This window comes from Vicia villosa, linkage group LG6 (assembly GCF_029867415.1).
Source record: "Vicia villosa cultivar HV-30 ecotype Madison, WI linkage group LG6, Vvil1.0, whole genome shotgun sequence".
NCBI classification, from domain to species: domain Eukaryota; kingdom Viridiplantae; phylum Streptophyta; class Magnoliopsida; order Fabales; family Fabaceae; genus Vicia; species Vicia villosa.
This window is the reverse complement of record NC_081185.1, coordinates 160,555,232-160,582,417: the sequence shown is the minus strand read 5'-3', so window position 1 is coordinate 160,582,417 and position 27,186 is coordinate 160,555,232. Positions and strand designations below refer to the sequence as shown.

The 27,186-nt window shown below is 33.0% G+C and overlaps 3 protein-coding genes across 4 annotated transcripts; all 3 read right to left on the bottom strand.

The window, feature by feature from the left end:
- Positions 1–3,732: 3,732 nt before the first annotated feature.
- On the bottom strand, positions 3,733–5,584 carry LOC131613005 (probable indole-3-pyruvate monooxygenase YUCCA10). The gene is made up of 4 exons (XM_058884738.1): positions 4,908–5,584; positions 4,593–4,826; positions 4,156–4,281; positions 3,733–4,058 (listed from the first exon to the last, which is right to left on the bottom strand). Exons 1-4 carry the CDS (start codon positions 5,517–5,519, stop codon positions 3,876–3,878), a joined length of 1,155 nt encoding a protein of 384 aa, XP_058740721.1. The 5' UTR covers positions 5,520–5,584; the 3' UTR covers positions 3,733–3,875.
- Positions 5,585–7,204: 1,620 nt separating this feature from the next.
- Positions 7,205–9,710, bottom strand: LOC131613004 (protein NETWORKED 3A). Of its 2 annotated transcripts, none has more exons than XM_058884736.1 (3): positions 9,559–9,710; positions 9,031–9,164; positions 7,205–8,197 (listed from the first exon to the last, which is right to left on the bottom strand). In XM_058884736.1, exons 2-3 carry the CDS (start codon positions 9,137–9,139, stop codon positions 7,395–7,397), a joined length of 912 nt encoding a protein of 303 aa, XP_058740719.1. In that variant the 5' UTR covers positions 9,140–9,164; positions 9,559–9,710; the 3' UTR covers positions 7,205–7,394. The 2 variants fall into 2 exon arrangements, with proteins under 2 accessions (XP_058740719.1, XP_058740720.1); XM_058884737.1 differs by lacking the exon at positions 9,559–9,710 and adding an exon at positions 9,338–9,534.
- A 3,668-nt stretch (positions 9,711–13,378) lies between these two features.
- LOC131613003 (WW domain-containing protein C660.06-like) lies at positions 13,379–14,119 on the bottom strand. The gene is made up of 2 exons (XM_058884735.1): positions 13,779–14,119; positions 13,379–13,665 (listed from the first exon to the last, which is right to left on the bottom strand). The coding sequence occupies exons 1-2, from the start codon at positions 13,967–13,969 to the stop codon at positions 13,593–13,595; spliced, it is 264 nt and encodes an 87-aa protein (XP_058740718.1). The 5' UTR covers positions 13,970–14,119; the 3' UTR covers positions 13,379–13,592.
- Between the last annotated feature and the right edge of the window lie 13,067 nt (positions 14,120–27,186).

Genomic DNA, 27,186 nt, shown 5'->3' with positions numbered 1-27,186 from the left:
TAGGTCACCTGCAACCTATGTATAAATGTCAAAGAGTGAAGCTGATTTTACATTTGTCTTCCTATTTTTCTAAGCACTTACGCTTTCCTATTCCAACTGTTGTGCTCAACCCATCGTGCATATGTTCTCCTTCTTCTCAATCTCTCTTTCCTAATCTTCTCTCTTTCCTAATCTTTATTCCTAATCTTGATTTATCCTTTTACTTCCTTGTTAGTGCTTTGCTAGCATACTTGGTGTGATTGTCATGGAAAGCTGAAGACTTAATGTTATTTTTCAAGGAAAGGGTACCTCTGGTGGCATTTATCTTAAACAAGTTGTTAGGGGTTTCAATTTCCCAACTTTCCCTTTAACCAACCTAGAACATGAGGGTGACTTCAAGCAAGAGTGTGAGACACAAATTAATATTAGGGCACGCCGAAGCACTTTTGGTTGTGATCCAACTAATAAAGAAGTCATGTCGTGGATAGAATCTTAATTGCATGCTTATACTTATATTTGCTCTTTTTTATGTGTTGACAATGAAGCAAGAATGGATCGAGGTAACCAACAAAACCACAAGGAGTCCAGAGGTGAAGATTTATTTTCATGAATGAACTCAGAGACATTGAACATAATTTTTGTCTTTGCCGATAAAGGTAGTTTGGACAATGCTTTCATTGAGTTAGGTCCCTCCTCTAACTAGGCGGTGCTCCCCCTAGAGGGTGATAAGAGGTTGTGTAGTAAATTTGAAAGTGCATTATTCCCTTCCACGAATTTATATCATCTCATATAGGATTTGACTTCCCTTTAATGATTTTAAGGCATGTTTCTTGAATCATATGGCTATTTCCCCTACTCGATTGCATCGTATGAGTTAGCCTTACGTCAAAAATCTTTCAATACTAGTGCGAATACAATAGGGGATACAAAATCTGGCACTCTTCTTTCATATTTTCCATATCTAACTTACCTCGCTGGATTCAGAACTGTGAAAAGGTATTCTCTCCCTTCAACAAGACATGATTATGTTTGAGGTATACGTCGATACATGGAAAACTCAAGGGTCGATATTATTTGGCCACACCTCTCATTGAGACTCCTCACGAGAGTATTTGCGAGACCTATCTCAATGTTCCCTCAAGATGAATCAACCAATTCCCTAATTAATAGGGTTAAAACCATTTCTTGGTAGGGGAAGGACATACATTTATTCGCTTAGTATTTTGTCCTTGGACCATGGGCGGACACATGTTGAGGCATGGTGTGGCTATAGCCACACCAAAATTTTTTAATCTTTTTTCATATATACATATATAATATTTAAATTAAAAATAAAAATTTAAAAATGGAACCGATCATCTAGTCGGCGAAGGTACTATGTCACTAGTTCATTAGTTGAACCATCGAGTCACTGGTCGAACTGCATGATTAAACCTGATTATTAAATAAAATAGTCTCCGTAAAAAAATTATATAGTTATTAAACTGGTTGAATTCCTTGATCTCTAAAAAAAATCAAGAGACTTTAGAAATTTCAAAATATCATAATTTATAAATTCATTCTTTAAATTCAAATTTTAAACATAGTGATCACAAACAACAAATTTAATTCTAATGAGAAAAAATGGTTCTAAATAAGGTTTGCACAAAGTCTATTTATATTTTAATTTTTTAAAAAAATTAACAAAACGACGTCATTTTGTTCAAGAAAAAAAGTATGTAATAAAATTGTGAGTTTCTAAAAACGACAAGTTTCCCAGTTTTGACAGCCAATTTTCAAAAACTATCAATTTTTTGGTTTTTACCAGTTTTGACCGTCAGTTTAAACAGGAAGAGTTACAATATATTTTAGTTCATACTTTCTTTCATATTTAGCCACATCAATATATAATGTTTGGATCCGCCCCTGCCTTGGACGATACAAATTTTAAGAATAATCTTACAACTTTCTGGGAAAGTATTGGAACAATAACTTTATCTGAGGTGGTTTATTAAGACTAGCATGATGGTGGAGGCGATGCCACATGGGAGAAAGGCGTAACATATTTGATAGGAACAATGACTTTATCTTTTCATTCAATCATTTATTTTCGGGTGCTCTTATTAATTTTTCTTTGATTCTTTCTTGAAGATAAGACATGATGCCTCAAAATGATGCTCCAAATGAGAAGGATGTTGAGAAATGCACCCACATCGTTCGATGTCATGGTAACATCAACCAAGGATGAGACCCCCTATTGAAGAAGGTCTTTCCAATCCAATCCTTTGAGTTCTTCTCCATTCTCAGTGGCTCGAGGTACGAGTTTTCCCCTGTGAAAAAAACAAGTACAAATTCAAAGGTTTTCGAGCCAGACAACAAGGGATACCATCTTTAGGTCATTGTTTGAAGAAGTTAGCAAAATCTCACGAAGAAGGGATGCCGATGGTGGATCTTCCCTTAGTGAACGCCTCTTTAAGAGACCTCAAGAGGGAGGGTCAAATTCGAGAAGGTTGGGTCATAAGAAGAGTCAATTGTTGACCCTAAGGAATTTCTCTCCTTTGTTTCTTCCCCATCCCGATCCTAAGAAGACTAGGCGTACTTCACAATTAAATCTGAAGTAATTTTCAAGAAGAGTAGGTTTAAAGATTTTCTCCAAATTTTAGCTTTATATTTTTTTTAATCTAACATTTTTAATAGATAATTATATTCTCAAGTGAGCAAAATATTTCTAAAAATAATTATACAAATAAAATCAACATCATATAAATTATGTAGTTTTTGAATTCTTAGATTTTTGAGCAAAATCTGAAGTAACTTTTATTTTATTTCAATATTTTTTTAAAATATTAATTTAAAATATCAAATATATAAAAAAATAAACTTTAAAAAATGGTTTTAAGTTCGTGAAGCAAGCAAATTGAACCTAACGAGATAAACTTAACGAGTTGAACCGAGTTGTTTGTGAGCTTATAACGAGTCGAGTTTGGGCTTAAAAAAGTTTGTGTCGAACTCAAACCGAGATTTGAGCTGAAACAATTCTTAACGAGTCGAGCTGAGCTGAGGCTAGTTCAACTCGACTCGACCCATTTTCAGCCCTAGTTAAGATCGACTATGATTAGTTTGTTTTCTAAATTTTGGATTATAGGAGATATGTTGTGATATAATCCAAGTTGTGTAGTCCAAACACAAATTAGTTAATGTTAGGATTTATTATTTAGTATACAAGTTAGATAATCGTATATAAATGAGATATATTGTAATTCAGTTTTATAACAACTTTCAATATAACAATTTCTTCTTTTATTCATCTCAATCTCTCTTTCTTTCCTCACAAAAATGCCTCAAGCATTAACAAAATTGCATTAACAAAAAATCGCAGTAACAAAATCACGCATCACAATAACTAAAAAGAGTTTTTTTCTTAAATCCTAACATTAAAGGAATTAAGTAGTCGTGGTAAGTAAAGATGTTATTGATGAGTTGATGTAGGAATACATTTACAAAAGAATAGTAAGAATTGTCACTTATTTTTCAAGTGTGAAAAATTCCATTGTTGCTCTATAAGTGTTGACATTTTTGTCTTCAAAACCGGATGTCTAAAACATTTTCCTTGGTTGTCTTTAAATAGGTGTTGTTAATGGACTATTACAGTGAGAAAATTGTGAGAAATAGCAAAAATTTACAGTGTAATACATGAGGTAACATAGTGCATTAGACAAGTCTCCATGCGCTAGTAGCAGGGATAATTTAAAAGACTTGTGCGCTAGTAGCAAGTTTCAATAAAATCATGGTAAACAAATTATATACTATGATCATTTAGTTCTTAAACATCAATTGTATGCATGGTCCTTCCTATATCACACCAAACCACATTCCTTATTTCAAACTAACGAAACACATCACATGACAGTCACAACTCATTTTCTTTCATCTTGAGGAACTAACAAGGCAATGTCATTTGCTACATTTTGAGCATCAAAGTTAGCTCCATAAAACCCCTTCCTTGACAATCCAACACAGTACAAACCATTCTTACCCTTCCAAGGGTATGGTAGACCAGGCTTTGGAAAACCATCCTCATTCAAAAGATCATCACCTCCCTGTTAAAATTAAAGAATCCATTACATTAATTTAGATTGCACATGGCATTGTATTCAGTAAAGGATTATTAGAATAGAAGGAGTTTGAATATGATACCTTAAGCCATTTTTGAGTTGATCTGTTGAAACCTGTGCAGAATATAATGGAGTCAAATGGGTAGGATTTTCCATCACGCAACAACACTTGGTTACCTCTTATACTCTCTATTTCAGCTCCCAACACCTACAACAATATTATGCCACTCATCACTCTCTCTTGTAAAAGATTATAGCGGCTCTATACAGCAGAGTCGTCTCAAATTTTTGGAAGTCTTCTGCATCTTAGTCATAGATTAACTATGGCAAAACAAATAAAAACATTATTTAACCATGACAATATTTTAGGAGCGTTATTTAGCTACAGTTTAACTGACAAATTTTGGATCTTGTGCAGTAATCTGTCTTGCACGCTCTCAAAGATGCCCTTATCTACAAGACCTGTTAAATTGAACAGATGATTAATTCAATTCACAAAAGCAAAACATACACATATACCTGTATTTCTCCAGATTTGATTTTCTTGACAGTTCCCAAATCAATTATAGGAAATTTTCCATACTTAATCTTCATAGTGAAAGGACCCTCACTAGGCAAAGGTATACCATATTTACTCAGATCTCCATACACAATTCTGCTAACTATCACCACCAGTTTCTCCACCGTACTTAATGACAGATAACTCAGCAAAAATCCGGCATAATACATCATATCCCTCGAAAGAAAATGAACCTACATAAAAAGAAAAAACATATTCTCTGTCATAATTTTTCAATACGAATCAAAGCAATAAGAGCTGAATCAGATCAATACCGGGCTTCTCACGATGATAGAAGGTTTGGCACCGAAATTGGCCAAATCCAAGGAAATCTCCATACCAGAATTCCCGGACCCAACAACAAGAACATGTTCATCTTTAAACTCTCTTCCATTTTTATACCCAGTCGAATGCATCACTTTCCCTTTAAAACTCTCCAACCCTACAACTTCAGGTACTCGAGGTTCAGCCGTTTCGCCACTAGCCACAACCAAGAACCTTCCATAATATTCTTCAACTTCACCAGAATTTCCATTCTCAGCCTTAACTCTCCACTTCTCATCACCATCAACATACTCTGCTAACACAACCTTTCTATTATATAAAGGATTGATGTTGAAGTTTTTGACGTAGTTGTCTAAATATTGTATGAACTGTTTTTTGGGTACGTAGTGAGGATAAGAAGATGGAAATGGAAAGTGTGGTAACTCGCAAATTTGCTTTCTGAGATGAAGATGAAGACGATCGTAGGTGTAGTTTTGCCATAGAGAAGCAAAACAGTTTTCTCTTTCGAGAAGGATGAATGGTATGGATTGTTTTGTTAAACAAGCTGCCGTGGCTAGGCCGGAAGTTCCAGCTCCGATTATTATCACCGGTGCTACCTGCATTCTGCTGTTTCTGATTTTTGGTTTGATCAAATTGGTTGGAAAATGTATAAGAATTTCTTAAAGTAAACACGTAAAAAAAATGGCATCCTTTTTGAACCACAAAAAATAACAAATATCTCCTGAGTCCTGTCCCTATTTCAATTAGTGACACGTTTTATATAAAGTTTTTTTTTTTTACTTTTATTTGATATTTATAGTTTTATATATTTTAGTAGTTAAATATTTATATTAATTAATATATTTTAATATATGTTCTATAGTTATAAAGATAGACATCTTTGACATAACTACGAAAGATCAATCGTGTTTATTATCTTTTATAATTATTATTATTTATTTTAAATAAAGTGTATAAATTAAAAGAAACATTACAAAAGAGAACCTCCAAAAGATCATCAAAAGAAAAAAAAAATTTAAAAATGTATTCCTAGTATATTTTATATAAAGTAATTTCTAATGCTACTGAAAATAGAGTTAAAAATGGTGGGGGAGTTACAAGTGATGCCAACATTGGTCATGAAATCTTCACAAGTGTCCCTTTCTCTATAAATATAAATATGCGAAATGAACAAGTGTCTATGTGCATAGAATGCTAAACATTTAAATCAATGGCTTCTGACTTTACAAGGCAGCACAATGAAGGTTTTTGGAAAGCTTGCACCACATTGATCGAATCAGTTTCTATCCAAAGCTTAGACTAACACCTGTCCATAGTTATCCTCATGACACAAACAACTTCATTGAATTAATTATGCAAGGTAGGAGGAAGACCATTCAACTTTGTCAGTGAAAGCAAGTACAAAATTCACAAGATTGTTTTGAAAAATCCCACCACAACTAGGAGGATGAGAGTCATGATGTTATGCACCATCACAATTACACTTCATCCAATCAAGACGGGAGGATGCCACAACACTTCTATAATTTTAAAAGCACCGGAAGGTGACATCAATTTCGAAAGCTTTGATGATTTGTAAATCATTCAATGAAGAAGAACTTTAGTATTTGTCCATGTCAACACAATCTGATATCTGATTTTGTTGATGGTATGCATGACATTAGGAGATTTTTCTTTGAACCTGTAAAAATTCCTAGTCTCTCAAAGATTGCCTAGAATGTAAGTAATGGATGCTTTGAGAACTAATGAACACTGCCTTGATTTGTTAATAATGTAAGATGTCCTCTAATCTTCCAGAAATTGATGAGGGTTGGATATGTTTATAGTGTTGTGACATATTCACCTCAACATTGTGCATCTCGCGTTGTTCTCCCAATGTGGTCTAGAAGAAAAATATTTCCTTCAATGGGTAAGAAATTATACTTTTTAGAGTGTTTGAAAATTTTAAAATGAAAAAAAAAATTATGATAACACTTTCAATCAATTTTAAAATTAAAGTTTAATGTTTTTTAATGATAAGGTAAAATCAAGTTGCACATTTAAAAAAAAAAAGTAAAATTAAGTTTAGACTATACATTATGCGTTAGCCTAAAATAATTGTTTGGTAATTGCTAAATGATTTATTTGGATATTAGATCAACCAAAAGAATGTGAACAAATTATTTTATAACCTAAACACATGCTGTAACATCAATATAAAGAATATGCCTTGTCCTAATCTTGTGTCACGAACAAGGTGAAGACATTTGTGGCGGGCTACAATACAACCAATCACATTCAAAAAGAATTAAAAAATTGAAACAATTGGGATACAACATATAACTAACAAAGTAAAGATCACATGTAAAAAAAAAAATACAACTAACATTATAACCTATAAGCACACAACCTAGGAATCAAAAGACTAGAAACTTATTGTATAGTATCTATAAGAATAAGAATGTTATGCATAACTAAGCTACTTGGTGACGACTACGTTAACCGCGTCTTGTAGAGAGCTCAACACTAGGCTGATTCCTTGGAGTCCCATTGAACAATTTCACAGAAAATGGTCCACCAAGTTTATTGAACTCAAATGGAAATTTCCATTTCTTAGTGGACTCTTTAGCAATGAAGCTTCTCATGCTCACATTATCTTGCTTCAACAAATCTACTGCTAAACTCAGTTGTTTAATCACCTCTATCTTCTCTTCATCCTTCTGCTTCAGTTGTTCCTTTTGAGTCTCATTCTCTTCCCTCAGTTTTTCTATTTCTTCCCTCAACTTCTTTACTTCATCACAAACAGTATCTTTCTGTTTCAACTGCTCCTTATGAATGTCATTCTCTTCCTTTATTCTCTTAATCTCGTTTTTTAGATTCATTACTTCGTCGTTGACAGCAACAGCGACAGCCACAGACAAAACTTGCTCTTCTTTTGTGTAACTAAACTTGGTCTCCTCTTTTTCTTCTTGATCTGGATCATCAACTTCAGACTCCACAGACTCGTCTGCATCGAAATTCTCCGAATAGGTATCATAACCGGTATCTGCAAAACTCATCAATTTCTCTATCTGATACTTGGCCGAAGCAAAAGGAGATCCTCCTGACATGAGGTGGCTGATTCCTGTATCGGGTTTGACTTGATCATACCGTTCAGCTAACGAGCGGTGTGTCCGATAGAAATCTTCAACCATGCTTACAAGCTCGGGTCGTTTCTTGTAATACATCTCTGCACGTTTCGCAAAGGAATCTGCATCTTCTTCAATTAACTTTAACATTGCACTTGTCTTCTCATTTAGCTCTGCAATAAACATGAAGCAGAAATCATCCACCAATTTTATCTCTTTTTTTCATTAATATTTTTTTAATGTGGGACAAATAAATAATTTAACATTTTATTCACTTTCTTAAAACCAAAATCAATTAAGACAACCAAGAACCAAACACACACTAAGTCACAATTTAACCAGATAAAGGTGTCCACACACTGTCACAACTAAACTAGATAAAGGTGTCCAACGGCTATATTCATAGGACAAAAGGTCAGAAAAGAAAAAGAAAATTGAAAGCAACACTCAAACAAATCATAACCTTTTGTATGATTGTAGGACCAGTATTTCACTTTTTCTATCAAAATAATACTTTTTTGTGTACAAAGTTTAAAGAATTTATGAAGATAGCCAACGGATCTATTTGGGTCAAATCATTAAAGTGTAAAAAACAAAAATAGAATCCAAATCTAATCCAGATTCTCTGCAGTCGAGAACCCGCATTTTCCCATTTTAGACATCAGTAGCCGTTCGATCAAGATCTCACTATCCGAAAAAAATCTAAATTTTACAATTGAAATTAGCGAACTTGAACTAAGATCGAATAATTTTGATAAAACGACTATGTCCAAAATCGGGAGAACCCGTATTCACATATTAGGGATATTGATTGCCGTATGTTCGACCAAAAATCCGAGAATCCAAACAATACAAATTTCAATTATTATGAATCATTATAGGTGTAACTCCAACAACAACATTCTTCATGCAATCAAAGCATAATAATCGAATACATATATAAGCCATTAAAAAAAAGGGATTCTTAAATAAGCAGAAAACCAGAAGTAAAAAAAAAAGTGCATACCAGATAGAGTGGACTGAAGCCAAGGGGAACGTTTAGTATTAGTGTTCGTATCAAGCCACCACCAATTTGATTGTTGATTCTTGTTCATTCCAGCCATTTTCTCCTTCATTCTTTTCTCACTTAACCCTAAAATCCTATAAATAAAACAAACAAAAATTACAACAGAAACAAAAAAACAAGAAACATAAAATTCCCATATAAAAATTTCAAAAAATTCAACTATACTAGCAGAAGCAGAGTCTCAATCACATGCTTTGAATTTCTTGAACTTCGCATAAAGAATCAAAAACCCTAAGAATTAACGCACCGATTAAGAGACCAGTTATTTTCAGAGTAACACACAAAAACACAACGTTCAATAAGAAGAAGAAGGGTATTATCGTCATTTGACACTCATTCTACTAGATTAGTAGTAACCGAAACGAAACTAAAATCAAGAGCAGAGAAGAAAGAAGGAAGGTTCGGAGTTTAAAACATGCAGTTTGCGTAAAATTGAATGTGAAAAGGAAGAAGAGAGATAGAAAGTACTTGATTGAATTGGTTTGTTTGTTGTGTGCTCTGAAACAGTGGTGGAGTAGCGTCCACTCAAGGGACTCACAAGGAGAGTGGCACCATAAATATTCTTCTTTGAGTTCTTTCTACTTCTATTTTTCACTTTCCTTTTAACTTGTTCTACAATCCCTACAAATCATATTGTTCCACGTGTATATAATATCATAACCCGATCCACACCATCTTGACCCGGTTACGGGTCGGGTTCAAATCCAAAATTTAACCGGTATAATTGAACTCCTTCATTTATTATTATAAATAAAAAGGATATATAATTTTTAGATTTTTTATTAATTAATAAAAAGGATAAATAATTAAAATAAAAGTTAAATTTTAATAAATATTTAACGGTTACGATTCACTAATAGGATAAAACTGCTTTACACTGTCAGTGCATACCAATTAAATTTTCATTTAAATTTTTTTAAAAGTGAATCCAAAAGATTATAATACCACACATCTCACATGAATGATATATTAGAAGTGATGTAGACCATGTCACCATGTGGATATGGGTGGGTGGGTGTTTGGTTTTCGGATTTATTTAGGAGCGTGCATGGATTGAAAAAGTATACCAACGGTCGGAATCGCAGTGTCATACACTTACAACAATTCTTCTTTTGTCATTACATTGAGTTGTTCCCATTTGTTTCCCAATCTAGCTCTCACTTTATTTAGTCAATTATTGTGCATTTTTTATTTCAATGCAATAGTATGCAGTAGTGGTATAGGTATGGTATGAAATACTTCCTTAAGAAATTTGCTTTTTAAATTTATTAGATAATTAATTTATTTGAAGTAAATATAAATCATATATAATTATTTATTCAATACATTTATTTTTATAATAAGAATTAGAGAGTAATAAAAAAAACTACCTTTCACCTATTCTAATTGTTTTTTTTCTAATAATAAAAAATAGAAAGTGATAAAAAAATTTATAATAAAAATTAGAGAAATTAAAGAAGTCGGTCCATTCTAACCTCGAGAACTAGCAAAGGGCACATTCATCAGAGGTATTATGTCTTCCAAGTCAAAGACCCAATCCCTCCAGATCAATCGACGATCAAACCACCCAGAGAACACATCTGAGGGCGAGCGACCGACATACACTTGCAGCCGACCACAAGATTTAATTAATGTATTTAAAAATATATTGACTAGCTACAATTACTGGTATACTTGTTAAGTGCAAGTTATATACATACACATGATTATATTCTTGTTGCTCTGCTTTCTGTCTTGTCCTCTCTTTAAAGCACCAAAGTGTGAATGCACGTAACAACGAAGCGGGATACAAACAATGCACCGAGCTAAATATTCCGGGTGTGCTGTCACAGACACTTTGTACGTCTGACTAAAATAATCAATTCCCCTCATTGCCAAGTGCGCCTAAAGATTCCATGGATGTTGCCAGAGACGCTTTGCACGTCATACTAAAGCAAGCAATTCACCTAAGCGCCAAGCGTGCCGAAAGACTTTAGGAGTGTTGTCGGAGACGCTTTGCACTTCCGACTAAAGCAATCAACTATCCACAGCAGCGTGCGCACCTAAAGATTCCAGGGGTGCTATCGAAGATGCTTTGCACGTCCGACTAAAGCAATCAAATCCCCATATCTCCGAGTGTGCCTAAAGAGTCCAAGGGAGTTGTCGGAGACACTTTACACGTTATACTACAACAATATATTCCCCCAGGAGTATTGTCGACGATGTTTTGCACGTCCGACTACTACAATCAAATACCCTATCATCAAAGAACTACACACATCCATGCATAACTAGCACACCCTTCAGATCTAGCTAATTCAAGGGACGTGAGTGGTGGAGCCTGAAGACTTCCACCTCAATATGAACTTTTACCTCGGGGAGAGGTACAAGGATCCTCTACTTCCGGCTGCAGAAGGATCCTATGTGACGCGGATCACAATTCAAAAGCATGGTCGATCTAGTCGATTTCATGTTCCTCGTATGAAAGTATGATTCAAAGCATAGTCGTGTCTATCTAGTTGAATGCAAAATCATTATAGGTATGGTTCAAATCATAAATGCCTATAGTTGAGCTAATGTCTCACTGTTACAAATATGACGTACAGACATATCAAGCTGAACTAATGCTCCATTTGTGCAAGTACGTTCTAATTATAGCCACATCTGATTGGCTAGGTATCTCGTTATGACAGCGTGTGTATCTTAACGTGACGTGCTCACAAATAAAGCCTTCAAATATGGTCTCGCAGAGGACTTAAGGTTAATTACACTTTAAGCAAAAAATATTTACCATTCTCAGTAGTAGATAAACTTTGCAAAGTGCAAGACTCAAAAGAAAACCCTGGCTCTCCATGGCTCTCAGTTGAGTGAAAACTACGACTAAAAAGAGTGCAAAATGAAACTAAAAATTACAAGCAGACAAAAGATAATGATATACATAAATATGAATATTGATTACAAGTCGAGGCCCAAGAGCCATGAAAAATATTACAAGAATAAAAAAGGGACACAAAGACCCTCAAACGCCAACTTTCGGACCCAATGCGCCCGGGCCTCCCCCGACATCCTCTCCAAGAACCACTCGGAAAGGAACCAGGTGGTCAGCACTAATAGAATTTCTAGGACAAAATCCTTGCGCCTGGGCCAATTATTAATCTCTAACCTGATATACGGATTCCATAACCTGGTGAAGGGACTTCTGAGATTTCTATTGTGCAACAACTACTTCCTCAAAGCCTTTCAGAATGGTGACTCAGTCATCCTTCTTCTACTGAAGAGCTTTTTGATCCGCTTCGAACTCCCGACATGCTTCCGCTTCATCTTCAGAAACCTTTTTCCAAAGGTTCTCTTACTTAGTAAGATAAGCGTTCAACCTCGTTATATGAGCAACCAAAGGTGACGGAGATCCATTCCGATCCACCTCTTCCTACAAAGAGTCAGCAAGTTCGGCCTTTGCCCGCTGCTAGGCCAACTCTTTTTGACCTGCGGAATTTTCACGCTAAAGGGCCTCACATTTCTCTTTTAGCTCATCCCGCTCTCTAGAAAGGTCACTAGAGCCCAATACATCAACATGGAGAGCATCCACTATCAAACCAGGGATATGTCCCTAAACAGGGTGCGAGAAACATCTGCAAAAAAGCCCTCCTGTCATTTACAAATAAGCTTCGGTCGAAGGATAGGTCCTTAGTGGCCACATCAACAGCAAATTCCTCCAGGGTGTTCGATACTTGAGATGGAAGAATGACATGAAGCCAGAAGAAAGGGAAGATAGTGAAGGCTTACGGACAAAGAAGTCGGTCTCCATAGTGGTCAACTGTTCTACCTCAGGAGTTATATGTTGGGTGAGAATATGATGTAAGAGAACATTCTAGAGGGGTGAATAGACTTTTTAAACAAATGAAATTCAATGTGTGGATTCTAAACTCATCAAGTTTTTGTTGAAATAAGAGAACCCCAAGAGTGGTGATTATATATATACTGAGTGAGGTACAAGTACAAACAAAAATAAAAAATACTACCGTTGGAATCGATTAGAGACAAAGTATAACCGGTTAGTGAACTATTATGTTTTTATTATAACTGATTATGGATAAAGAGACAAAGTAGCCGATTACTGTCACGTAGATTATAGTTTTTAACTTAACAATTTTGTGGTTAATAATATACTTGGAAAATTTTGGACTAGCTAGCGAAACCAATCATGATATATTTTTCCATTTTAAGTCTTTACACAAGCAACTAATAATTAATTCAAATTTGCTTCTTATCACCCAAACAATGCAATTTAATAAAAAATCATAAGCTAGAATGAAAGCAAATAACACAACCACCAATTTATTTAATTTTATTTTTGGTCATAACACAACAGCCAAATTAAACAATGGACATGGATAATTAGACAGCATGAAGAGAACCTTCTTCAACTTTACTAATCCAGGTTAGTAGTAGTACTAGTAGCAGTTCAGTGCAGATTATAAACTTAAAAAATACTTATATAATGATAATAATAATCAATCCTGGTACTAGAAAGGGCCTCGTGGTGGTGGACCACCGAAACAATCTCGCACCAACCAGCAACAGCATAAGCAGTAGAAGCTGCATCGAGGAATTCAATTGAATAACAACAAAGTCAAATTTATTATAACTCAAGAAAAAAAAAATCAAAAGAGCTTATGTTTATATTATATTATCACAATTATATAACTCACCATGAAGATATGAGGCTGCATAAACCGTTAGCACATCCACCAAAGAAGCCACCAGGTCCTCCAGGGCCAGGCCCCCAACCGGGTCCACCACCAGGCCCACCAGGGCCAGGCCCCCATCCGGGTCCACCACCAGGTCCTCCTGGACCCCAACCGGGTCCACCGCCACGCCCTCCTGGTCCGCCAGGTCCCATGGTTAATTGGCAAGGGAGGTGGATCGATAATAAGCTTTCAGCAGAATGAAAGAAGAGGCCAAGCCAACAAAAGGGTGTGTGAGTTTGATGATTCGGTGAGAGAAGAAAGCTACAAATTGGCTTCTATATATATAGAGGCTGTAATAATCAACAACTGTTCTTCTTGACTGAGAGATAGAGATTGAATGAAATTGCAAGTTTTACTAATTACTGTATGGTTAGCTAACTTTCAAACCTACGGATCAAAGAAAACAATGTAGTTCAAAAGGACGATATATAGATATTTCGGTTTCAAATGGCTTCTATCTACTCCAACTTCAGTACAAGGCAAATATAATCTGTCATTTCAACTATCAATCAAATCATTCGGTTGACCATTTGTTGAAACAAAAGAGGGAGCTACGACCTTCTTATAGTAAGGATCACGATGAAATGACTTTTTATTATAGTGTATCTTTTTATAAAAGAAAAGAGTTAAATAGTATTAATTGATAAGGTCCAAATGAATTGGGTTAGGATGAAAATGTTAGCCATACTCTATAAGTATGTCCCAATCTCAACAATTTGCTTCAATTTTCTATTTTGTCTTTATATTAGCTATTGAAAAAAATTTAAAATACAAATCAGATAACGTGTATTATACCTTTTAAGTATGTATTCATCTGATAATTTCAAAGTAAATGTTCCAATTGTTTTTTATTGGATAGATTCTTTACATGTGTTTCAGTTTATTTTTTATTTCACTCAGATAGTTACAATATTCTTTCCCTGTGGTACTATGCATAGGAAGAGATGGTAGGGTTATATGTCTTGGACGAGAAGATTTCAAAGCAAGATAACATTGATCAGTAAAAAACATTAATTTAAGTTTTGTAACCGATTACGGAAACTATTTGTAATGTCTTTGGTTGCTATAAAAAAGAAGGCCTTCATTCAACTATACAGCTTCATACATGCACAACCTCAGGGTCTTCTCATTTCGATTAGGGGTGGTAGACAGACTCAAATCCGTGGAGTTCACTCGCACCCGAATCCGAACCAACAGGTGAAAATTCGAATTGACTGGATTTGAATTCGGGTGCGGGTTTGGGTAGTGTGAAACCCGCACCCGAAATCACACCCGCTTATATATATATATATATATATATATATATATATATATATATATATATATATATATATATATATATATATATATATATATATATATATATATATATATATATATATATATATATATATATATATATATATATATATATATATATATATATATATATATATATATATATTGGAAAGTTGTAAGAAAATTGTAGGAAAAATGTATTTTATGTATATTGTTGCGTGTTTGGGTTTGAGTGAAAAAACCCGAACCCGACGGGTGTGAGCGTAGGTGTTATTTTGCCACCCGAATAAACTTTGGGTTCAGATTTGGGTGATGATTTCGGTTGCAGGTTTGGGTAGTGTGAAACCCGCATCCGACCCGACCCGTTGTCATCCCTAATTCCAATGTGAATTCAGCGACCATTCTTCACCCTCTTCGGCCTCGAGAGTGTCTCATTGTCATGCTCCGTGCACCAACAACCACTCCCGGCCCCTGTTAGCCTCGGGTGTTACATGTCCACCACCTTCCGCTTAATTAGTTCCTTGAACCACATCGTACTGGGAGAGGTCTGACTCTAATACCATTTGTAACGCCCCATACTGCTTTCTGTGAGAACCATGTTCATGGCTTGTACTCAACTCACCATGATTTAAACCTCTTGTAGTTGAGCAATGTGATATTAATATTAAAAGTTTTTTTTTAAGTTATATGATTGTGTGGTTAATGCTTGTTCTATTATGTGTTTACAATTCCAAAATTTATTTCTTTGATTGATCACCTTAGAGATAGGGTGTGTTTATGTTATATGATTGTGTGGTTAAGTGCTTGTTTAATCATGTGTTTACAATTCCAAAATTTATTTCTTTGATTGATCACCTTAGAGATAGGTAATAGCTTGTTGTTATGAGAGATCTAACAACAAATGTATTTCATGAATAAAAATGGTTGAAAGAGTAGGATAGAAATATTCACTTGACCTAGTTTATTTAGATATAAGAAACTGCAACCATTAAGGGAAATCTGAACATTTAATAAACATATATTAGGTTTACAAGTGGAACTTAGATTTTCTTTCCTTGCCCTCTTATGTATGCTTTTGAATGATGTAGAAATACACCGCTAAATCCTTCTAACCTTGCCTGTCATGACACCACACGTCATTAACACATAAACACACCAAAGAATATTAATGGATCAAAGTTAAACTATATCACTCTCAATACTTTTACACCATATTTCTCTATAGTTTACTTTATTTGCCATGAAAGTTGAATTCAAATCATCACCTATTATTATTTCTCTACTTATGTTTAAACTGAAAGAATAAATTTAATACAAAAGTCATATATAAGTAGAACATTCCCCATGAGTACGATACTCTTACATTTGAAATACGAACAACAGCTACCCTACCTGATCGGACACTGACTCCGCCACTGTGGCAAAGTGTTCCTCTTCCCACCTTAATTCAAGGTGGTTGTTTTCTTCAAATGTTTCCATAATGCATACAACAAAAAAACAATTTTACTATTGTTTAACTTCAATTGTCTCAAGTACGATTTCTAGAGAGAGATGCTCTCTCTTCTCTCTAGAAAATCTCCCCTCAAAGTTTAGGGTTTGATAGTGGCCGCCTCCCACTTTCATGGTGGCTTTCATCTCCCATCTATATGGTGGTCATCTCCTCTTCTTTGAAGAACATTACCTCGTTATTTCAACCTCGCTATCACGATTCTACCGAAACTAACTCACCCATCGAATACTATCTCTTTCTCTAACCATTGCCAAGTCGCCCCTCTCTACTGATGCAGACGCCGCCGAAGCCACCACCACTAAGAGATGGAAAGCTTGTTAACGTTGTTCTTAGAATATCAAACTTAAGAATGGTGTGTGTATCTCTCTGCTTTGTATCTGCTTCCACACCATTGAGCTTGGCAATATTTCGGCCACCCCCAAAGCCGCCATGGATTTTCTATCTATTTTTTTTATTGTATATTTTGTACTCTTGTCTTTTGGGGTCTAAGTTTGTACTCTTGGTGTTTGATAAAAAGCTTCAAAAGAATTTTGTGTCTTGGAGCAACACTATCTTTAAATATCAATTAATTTTTGAACATTTGATTAAAGTGAACAATCTTGAAACCAAAGTTAGTCGAAATGCGCAAATACAAATCAAAGAAATCATCTTTTATTGGATTTGGAGAAAGACTATAAATTTTCATTCTTATATTACTATTAATGGTGTTCTTAAGAGAGTGAATGGATGAATGAATGATATGTGGTTGTTTCTTGTTTGGTTGCAGTGGCGGAGCCAGCGCCCGGCGAGGTAGGGCAGCTGCCCAGGCTCCGTCGTCACACTTCAAGGTGGTAATTGCGTTTCCGTCGAATCCGGTAAGTCAAGTATTGGACATTTTTTTATTTCTCTTCTTCTCTTCTGTTTGATTCTGGTTGTTGAATGGTAGTTGTGCTATTGTTAAAGATTGATTCTTAGTTCTTGCTACCAAATGATTTCAGATTGAAGAGTTTTTCATCTTGCACACAATGTGTTTGATGAAAAGTTTCAACCAAATTTTTTCACTTTTTCTGTCTCAATTTGTGGATACAGTGTATCTTACAATGCATTACGTTTTTGTTTTTGTAACTTCCTTTATCAATTTTTTTTTTTGAAAAGCTAAAGATGCATTAAGAATGAGAAGCACCAGAAGTGCTGTGGTACAATGCTAAGCATATCAGGCCTCACATAAGGCCATATAGCAGCCCTGTTCATACCTGAATTACAAGGAATATTGTTACAATACCAGAACCATACTAAACAGTCTATCTGTACCAGCAAACTACAATATAATATCACAAAATCACCCTAAGACACATAACATTGATGCTACATAGATGAACTTATGTATCAGCCACCGAAGAAAATTCGTAACAACGGAAACACGGCGGGGCTAAGCTTCATACGCAGCACCGAACCAAAAGGCACCCTATTGCTTATGAATTTTACTTTCATTTTCTTGTCTATTCTTTTTGTTTTTTTTATGTAACAATTAGTTCTTATGATGGTTTTAAATTTTACTAGTAATGCGATGTGAGCTAATGGATACGGTTAACTCAAAGTGTATTAATGTTCTTATATTGTTGAGAGATAAAGAATTTTGTTTATTCCTAAACTTAGGGAAAGAAGAAACATTCACCTCCAATTTTGACTAAGTGCAAGAGTTTGAAGAAAACGAAACACCACAATTAAACTAATTACCTTAAGATTCAGAGTTTATCCCTAAGCTTGATCACCAAAAATGGAGCTAGCATTTCCTTCTAGAACTACAAGTGGGTTGGTAGATGGGATTTGAAATTAGTACCAAAAAAAGGGTTTGATTGTAGATATTTCTCATGACATGCTAGTGTATAACTATCAATTTTTTTATTACTTATCAAAATATCAAAATTCTTTATGATATCTGTCAATATGCTAAATAAAGAAAGTTACTTCATTTTTCATGTTTTACCAAAACTTCAAAATATTTTTGATGCACTGCATGTAGATATTTAGGGGAGCCTTTTTTCATACTTCTATTTTAAGCCATACGTTTTTCCTAATTTTAGTCGATTCACTTAAATAATTCTAATGAAATCAAAGTTTGAAACTCTCAAACATTTAACTCAGTTTAATTTCTTTAATGAAACTCAATTTAGCACCGCACTTGAATGAATTGAAGTCAGGCCAACAAGAGCTGAGCAGGATAAAAGAAAGTGGCAAAGAGGTTCCACGGGTAAAGTCCCCTTTGTTCATTTGTTTTATTTATTTGAAGATATTTTATCTGCTACGAATCGACAAAAAATTATTATGTCAAATACTATTTTGGTCGAAAATTATGAAGCTAGTGGCGGAGCTAGTGAAAACTTGCCCAGGCTTCATAATTTTTCTGGCTCCGCCACTGTTTGGTTGTGTTTACTTAGCTTTTGAACAAACTATGTCAAATGTCTTTGTTGTCTAAGTATTTTTTATTATTAGAGATGATGCTAAACTATGGATGGGATATGTGCTATGTCATATATCTTTTATATTTGTAATGTCATTTGGTTTTTCATTTAATGAAATGGTGTTTATTTTTTTTTTTTTAAAAAAAAACTTCAACTGTTTCAAAGGAATTTAAATTTGTTTCAAATGTACAGTAGTAGAATTTTTATTTTATACATGCATGCTGCTGTATTTCACATCATTATCACTATTGTTTGAATTTGAACTGGTTAGCAAAACCAAACGTGATATAATAATGTTTTAGTGTAAGGCTTTTATGCAAGCAAATAATAATTAATTCAAATTTAACTTAAATCTTACCACTCAAGATCTACACAGAAACAGTACAAGAACCTGAATATCTTGATTTGAGCATAAGACGTTATATATGTTACCCAAAAATGCTAAGATACTAAAGTAGAAATGTTAAGCTAGAATAAAAGACAAATTAAGACAACCACCAATTATTTTATTTAAGTTTTGTCTAAGATAACGGACATGCTCATGTAGTGAACCTTCAACTATTGCGAAGCATAACATAGCAGTGCAGACACCAAACATGAAAATATATAGTTACAATCAATCCTGGTACTAGAAAGGGCCTGGGCCCGGGCCCGGGCCTGGTGGTGGTGGTGGGCCGCCGAAGCAATCTTGTACCAACCAGCAACAGCATAAGCAGTAGAAGCTGCATTACGGAATTCAAATATAATTAGAATATAATCAAATCAAACAAAAGACCTTAAGTTTGTTGTAATAACAATAACTCACCATGAAGATACGAGGTTAAAAAAACCGTTACCAAATCCACCAAAAAAGCCTCCAGGTCCGCCAGGTCCAGGACCCCAACCAGGCCCTCCCGGCCCAGGACTCCAAGCAGGTCCACCAGGGCCCCAATCGGGTCCTCCGCCAGGTCCACCACCAGGCCCCCCAGTTCCTCCCGGGCCCCAACCGGGTCCACCACCAGGCCCAGGCCCTCCTGGTCCGCCAGGTCCCATGGTTAATTGGCAAGGGAGCTGGAGATAATAAGCTTTCAGCAGAATGAATGAAGAGGCCAAGCCAATGTGTGAGTTTGATGAACTGGTGAGAATAGAAAGTTACAAAATTGGTTCATATATATAGAAGCTGTAATATTCAACAACTATTCTTATTGACTGAAAGAGATCGAGAGAGATTAAATGAAATTGCATGGTTACCTACATTTCAAACCTACTGATCAAAGAAAAGAAATATATCCCTTTCAAATGCATTTTATCTATTCCAACGTCAACATCTACTTTGTCACTTCAACTATGAATCAAATCATTCCCTTGACCAATTGTTGATACTAAAGAGTGACCTTTCGTAATAATAATACAAAGATTATGGTTAAGTTTGGTTAGCTCTATTTTAAGTTTATAGTTTATAAATTCGTATGATAACAAAAAAATTTGTTTGTTAACCGTCTTTTCATTACGAGTTTATAACTTATTTTATTAATTTATAATTTATTAGTATTTAGACCCGTGCGAGGCACAGGTTAAATATTTTCAAAGTAAAAAAATATATTTTAAAAATATTTTTTTTAGAAATTTTACTTATATTTAGATTACTATTATATAGATAAAATGTTTTTGTTATTAATAGTATACATAAAAAAAAGTTAATTTAACTATTTTTTTTATAAATTATAAAACAATTTGTGCATTTCTAATTTATTAATAATTTGTGTAAGTTTTTTAAAAAATTGACTCGTTATAATAATCTAATTTGTGTTAGTTTATTAAAATTTAATATATAAAGATTAGCCAAGGTAAATCATATTATAATTTTAAAAAAATAATTAGAAATATATTGATATAAATAATTTTGATATAAGTTGCATTTGTAATTTAAAATATAAGTTATAGCATATCACAACCCGTTATTGCGATCAAACCAACTTCGACCGTTTAATCTTAGTAGTCAACTAATATTAAAAAAAAAAATTGCATAACTTAAAACCCGTTTGCACATTTAAAAAAAAAAATTTCCATAGGTATATAATTATGTGTAGTTTCAATTTGCATAATCTTAATATTAATTAAAATATATTATAAATATTAAATTGTCTTTTAGTTATAAACTAAAACCCATATAAATATAGATTTATTAAATAAGATTGAGTGAAGTATAAAACTAAATTAAATTATTTTTTAATAAAAAATAGTTATAAAGAATAAAAATCCCTAAGATAAGTATAGTAGTATCACGATTTTTAAACAATGCATAATTATTTCTAATAATTCTAAAATTAATAATAATTTTTTATACTTTCTAAAAATATAATGTTAATATAGCTACAATTATAAAGATAACAAAAGTAATTTGTAATGATGATTCTAATTATAATCTTCAATAAAATAGTACAAAATAATTAATTTATTATCCTAAATTTAAAATTTAATGTATTTTAATGTAAGGTTCTATATCTTTTACTCCCATTTACGTTTTGTATCTGTATCAAATGGGACTAAATGATAATAATTTTTTTTATGCGCTCATAAAATAAGAAGAAATTTATATAATTAATTGAATCAAAATTGATATTGATATAAAACCAAATTTATACAATAATAATTGGTATAAAGTCAAAAAATTAATATTCAATCCTAATTGATATCAGTAATAATTGGTATAAAACCATTTATATAATAAAACAAAATAAAGCACATAAAAATAATTGTTAAATTACATTAATTGAAACATAATAAAAAAAATATTAATATTTATTTTTATTATGTTCCAATTAATCTAATTTAACAATTATTTTTATGGGAAATTGATCCATTATCAACTTAATGGGAAATTTATAGAATAAAATTTGATGGGAAATCGCAAATCAAGATCAACAAAGACGGATCAAACCAATCCCTAATCGAAGAAAAATGATTCCAAAACCTACTGAATCAAGTTATACGCAAAAATCAGAACAGACATAGATCAAAAGGAGACAGCTTCAGTGATATGGTAACTTTGCCGCCTTAAAATTACTGAAACGTGACCCAAATCAAAATCTCACCCCACACAAACCAATACCCCATCTTCATTATGATTTCAGAAGGTTACAAATACATGGTTAGATGCCAAGGATATAAGAAAAATAAGAACAACAAAGAAAAATCAGGTACGATTACTATCTCCTTCTCGGCTTCTTTCTCTCCTTCTCCGCTTCTGTGTTGCGAGGAATGGTGTTTGCTCAGTGCTCAGAGTTTTTTTCCTTTGCAGGTTATAGAGTTGAATAGAGGTTTGTGATGAGGTTGTTGAAGGTTTAAATGGTGAAGGTCTTTATGGTTGGTGTAAGCTGCTGCAAATTTGGAGGAAGATGAATTTAGTTATGAGCATAGTGTTGCCTTGATTTTTCTGCATTTTTTCCTCCGCCCTTTGTTCTACTGTGTATGGTGGTTTTTATTGTGAATGCTGGTTTTTATATGTGAATTGATGGGAGTTTTAGGAGAAAATGAGAGAGCATTTGAACTGTTTTGATTTCACTGCTTTTTGTGACTTTACAAAGAGAAGTTTGTGAATATATGATTAAGGTGGAAGATGAAAGGGTAGTGGAAAATACAAAGTATTTTGCATGTTACGATGTAAATTCAATTTTTTTTATGATAGAGATTAATTTCATTGGTAAAAAAAGCAGTAACATTGATGAGAAGGGAATGAGAAAAGAAAAATTAGATTGGGAGGAGAGAAATTAGAATTGAAGACAAAAAAATTTATATTGAAAACAAATAAGGCAATTAATAGATGTTCAAAATATTATTATTAGGGTTAATAGTTTGCAATAGATGCTTCATATTCCCAATGGATGCTTCATATTCCCAATAGCCCAATCATATTTTGATTTCACCTGAAAATTTAAAACAAAGCATCAATTATTATATTTAAAAAATTATAAATTTATTTTTTAAAAAAATTTCCTTTTATAGTAACTACACAAAAGATGAGAATCGATGTGAGCATGACACTTGTCAAAGTTGCCCAAATTCCCATCTTACTTTTTTCTATTGTATGATTTTCCAGACGTTATTTTAAATAACGTTTTAACTTATAGCTTATAATTTATTATTTTTTCTTCCATTATTACCCTTATTAATTTTAATTTTTAAATATACATTTAATTATTAATTTAAAAATATCTTTTTATGTCATTTTACATTTATCACCTAGTTAAACGACTAATTTTATCAAACACTTTAATTAATTTATTAGTTATCAGTCATCCGTCATCAATTATAAACTATAAGCCATCAGCCATAAGTTATAAGCTATCAGCTAGTTTATCACTTAACCACTAATTTTACCAAACAGAGCTTATGAATAAACTAGTTAGCGTCAAATTATGTATTTTGAAATATTTTTTTTAAAAAAATATAATAATAAAAATTGTTCTGGACTGGACCGAGCATGCTCAATCTTCAGCCGTAGACGAGCAGGCCCAAACCACACTCCGGGCACAATTGCCATCCCGCTCTCTGCTGACTGTTATGGCTTCCACCCACGTGCTACACGAAGGGCACGTGGTAAACCCACTAACATAGAATTCAGTCAGCTCCTGAAACCTACGCGCTGCTCACCCAGGATATGAGTCATTTGCTGACTCAGTCCTACCACTTAGGATCCTGACAGTTTCCTACTACTTAAGCCTCTAGTAAATCCGACCCAAATAGAAAATCTTGCCCAACGCTGGGGGCTATAAATACCCTATTTCACTAAAGGGTCAGGTGTTCAACATCATTCACTCATACCTAATCTTCGTACTTGCTATCCTTGCTCATATTCTTACTTTAGCATCAGAGTACTTTGCAGGTACACTCCCCCCAATTCACAGAAGATCATTGTTGTAGGCCCTAACGATCCATTTTGATCAGGTACGAATTATAAAAAATTAATAAAATTATTACTTCTTTTAGAGATGGTGGAGAAGACTATTTGATTATTTATTATTTGTTTCTTCAAATTTTTTTCAATTGAAAAGAATTATTTTTTTAATTTTTAATTTCATATATTTTTAGAGCATGTAGATAAGGGCAATTTTACCATGGTTTTATTATTGTCAATGTCAATTAGTTAAAGTATGTATGTGTCCGAATATTGCTTTCATAGTTGGGATGTTAGATATTTGAACAATTTAGGAATGGATCATTGAAATGCAGCCAATAAGGTTGTGAGGTATTTAAAGAGAACAAAAAACTATATGCTCACATATAAGAGGTCAGACTAGTTAGAGATCATTGGATACCCTGACTTAGATTTTGGTGGATGCCAAGACACTAAAAGACTTAATTCAGTCTATATTTGCATGTTGCCTGGTGGTGTAGTTTCTTGCCGCAGTGCCAAGCAAACTCTTACGGCTTCATCCACCATGGAAGCAGAGTTTATAGCATGTTATGAGGCATCCAAGTCACAGAAGATCACTTAAAGGTCACTTCTTGTCACTGGACTGCAAATTGTGGAAGGAATTGAAAGGTCACTTAAAGTATACTATGATGATGAATTAATCGTCATGTATTATAATAATAATAGGAGCTTGACCAAGTCAAAACACATTGACATCAAGTTCCTAGTTGTTAAGGAAATAGTACAAAGTGGACAGATTTCCATAGAACACTTGGGGACAAACTCCGTGATAACAGATCCTCTTACAAAAGGTCTTCCACCCAAGGTCTTTCATAAGCATGCTGCTCGCATGGGTGTTTTTACCGTTAGAGGAGTCTTTGATTTAGTGGTAATTAGTCAATTATGAATTTTATATTCTATGTTTTGGTAGTATGTATGAATAATATAATTTTGGATATTTTCCAAATTAATAAAATTTGATATTCCGCAGTTTACATTTTGTACAATAAAATTATTGAATGATTTCACTAAAGTAAAGTAGGACTAGTTGAAAATCAACAAACTAACTTTATGTGATTTTTTTTGTTGCACATTTCATAATGGATCTATGTCATTTAGTTGTGTCACTACTGGTGATCATTGATGGGTTAGTTGTGATTGATATAACGAAAATCACCTTGATTATGTATATTGACATGACTAATGGACGAGATAATTTGGATATGCTTAAGGAATATAATAGAGAATTTTGAGCTCATAAAGTCTAACACATTTGTGTGATTACATTTGTGATCAGTGGGAGATTGTTAGAATATTTGGGTCACAATTGTAATGTTACATGTGTTAAAGTCATTATATAATTAGCCAAAAGTGCAGTGGTCTAATTAATTTTAAGTATGTGGCTAAAAGCATAAATATCATGAAATATGAGATTATTGTGTAAATACCATAAATCAATATTTAATTTGATAAGGGGCCAAATTAAAATATAAAAACTAATAAACTGTCCTAAGGTTATTTATAGACAACACAAAATGGCTTATCAAGAATTCTCTCTTCATTCTCATCAGAGGAGAAACAAGGAGCTATAAAAAACTCTACAAATCGGAAGATCAAATACCCCCAAAAACCTTCAGTGATTCTCAATGACAATCTCAAATATGTTTCCGCTTTTATTCTCTGGTTGAATTCTGATATAAATTTATGATAAGGTGAATTAATGACATGTTTGACTCATCAGAATTTATTCTTGATTTTTATATTAATAGAAACTATAAGATTATAAACCGATCTACTATTGCAAGAAATATCAATTCAACTAAGTTTTACACAAGTCATGGATGGTTCTTCTATTTAATCAAAGAGTATGTATTTCGAAGGATACAAAATTAGGGAAGGCGGTTCTAGAAATGGCACATAAAAGTATGTTTACTATTCATCCAGGTTCATAAAAATATACCTAAGACTTGAAGAAAGGTTATGGTTAGTGTGGAATTTATATTATATCACAATTATTTGGTCAGACCATCATTCATTAATCTTACAAGAAACCTAAAATAGAACTATAAGGGTTATCTCCTGTATCAAAAAAAAAAAAAACTATAAGGGTTATCTCCCGTTTTTTTAGTAGGGGTGTTCATAGATCAATAACCAAACCAAATTGAACCATATATATAGTTTGGTTTGGATCTTAAAACCATTTTTTTAAAACAGGTTAATTTTCTCAAAACCGGTTAACATGTGGATTGGTTCAGTTTTAAATCGGTTTTTTACAAAAACCAATTTTTAAAAAAAAACCAATTTAAAACCAGTTTTTCTCGAAATCAATTTTTTATTTCTTTTAAAAAACCATTTTTTTAAAATAGTTTAAAATCGATTTCCTCAAAACCAATTTATTAATTTCAAATGTAAATATGATAACAATTTTAATCATTTTACTGTTCATAAAGCTAATTCCTTTATTTTAAAATCACATAATTTTAATCTCTATTATTATTTTAATTTCTCAACTATTGATTGAGTTGATATATATATATATATATATATATATATATATATATATATATATATATATATATATATATATATATATATATATATATATATATATATATATATATATATATATATATATATATATATATATAAAACACGTACTTACACAGTGCATATGATTAACGAGAAATAAAGATAGAAAAGGGAATTAAGGCAATATAGAAATGGTGAAGAAATCAGACAGCAAGAAGAACCTCCGTCGACAAGGAATCCAAACATTAGCTTTCAGTTTTGGTGAGCTTTACAAATTTAATACATAATAAAATTTAGGTATCCAATAACTAAACCAAATTATTATTATGGGTACCGGTTTATATTTGGATAATAAAATAGATATCCGCTTTTATATTTTATCATTTGAATTGAGTTTTAAAAAGTAGAATAATTTGAATACCAATTTAGTTAAGGATAACCAATTTTTTTGCACACCTCTAGTTTTAAACAAATAGTCGCTTTTAAAAAAAATCAAATTATTATCCAAATATGTTAAATATGAGAATTATTAATATATAAAATATAAAAGCACCGTGGTTCTCCTGAGTATATGGTGTTCTAAAAAATATAATTTTCAAAAATTTAAGAAAAAAACACCTTTTGAATTTTAGCATAAAAAATATAAATTTTATGAAGAAAAATATCAAATTATTTTTATCTCTCACATGACAACTCCTGTTTATATCATTTTAAAAT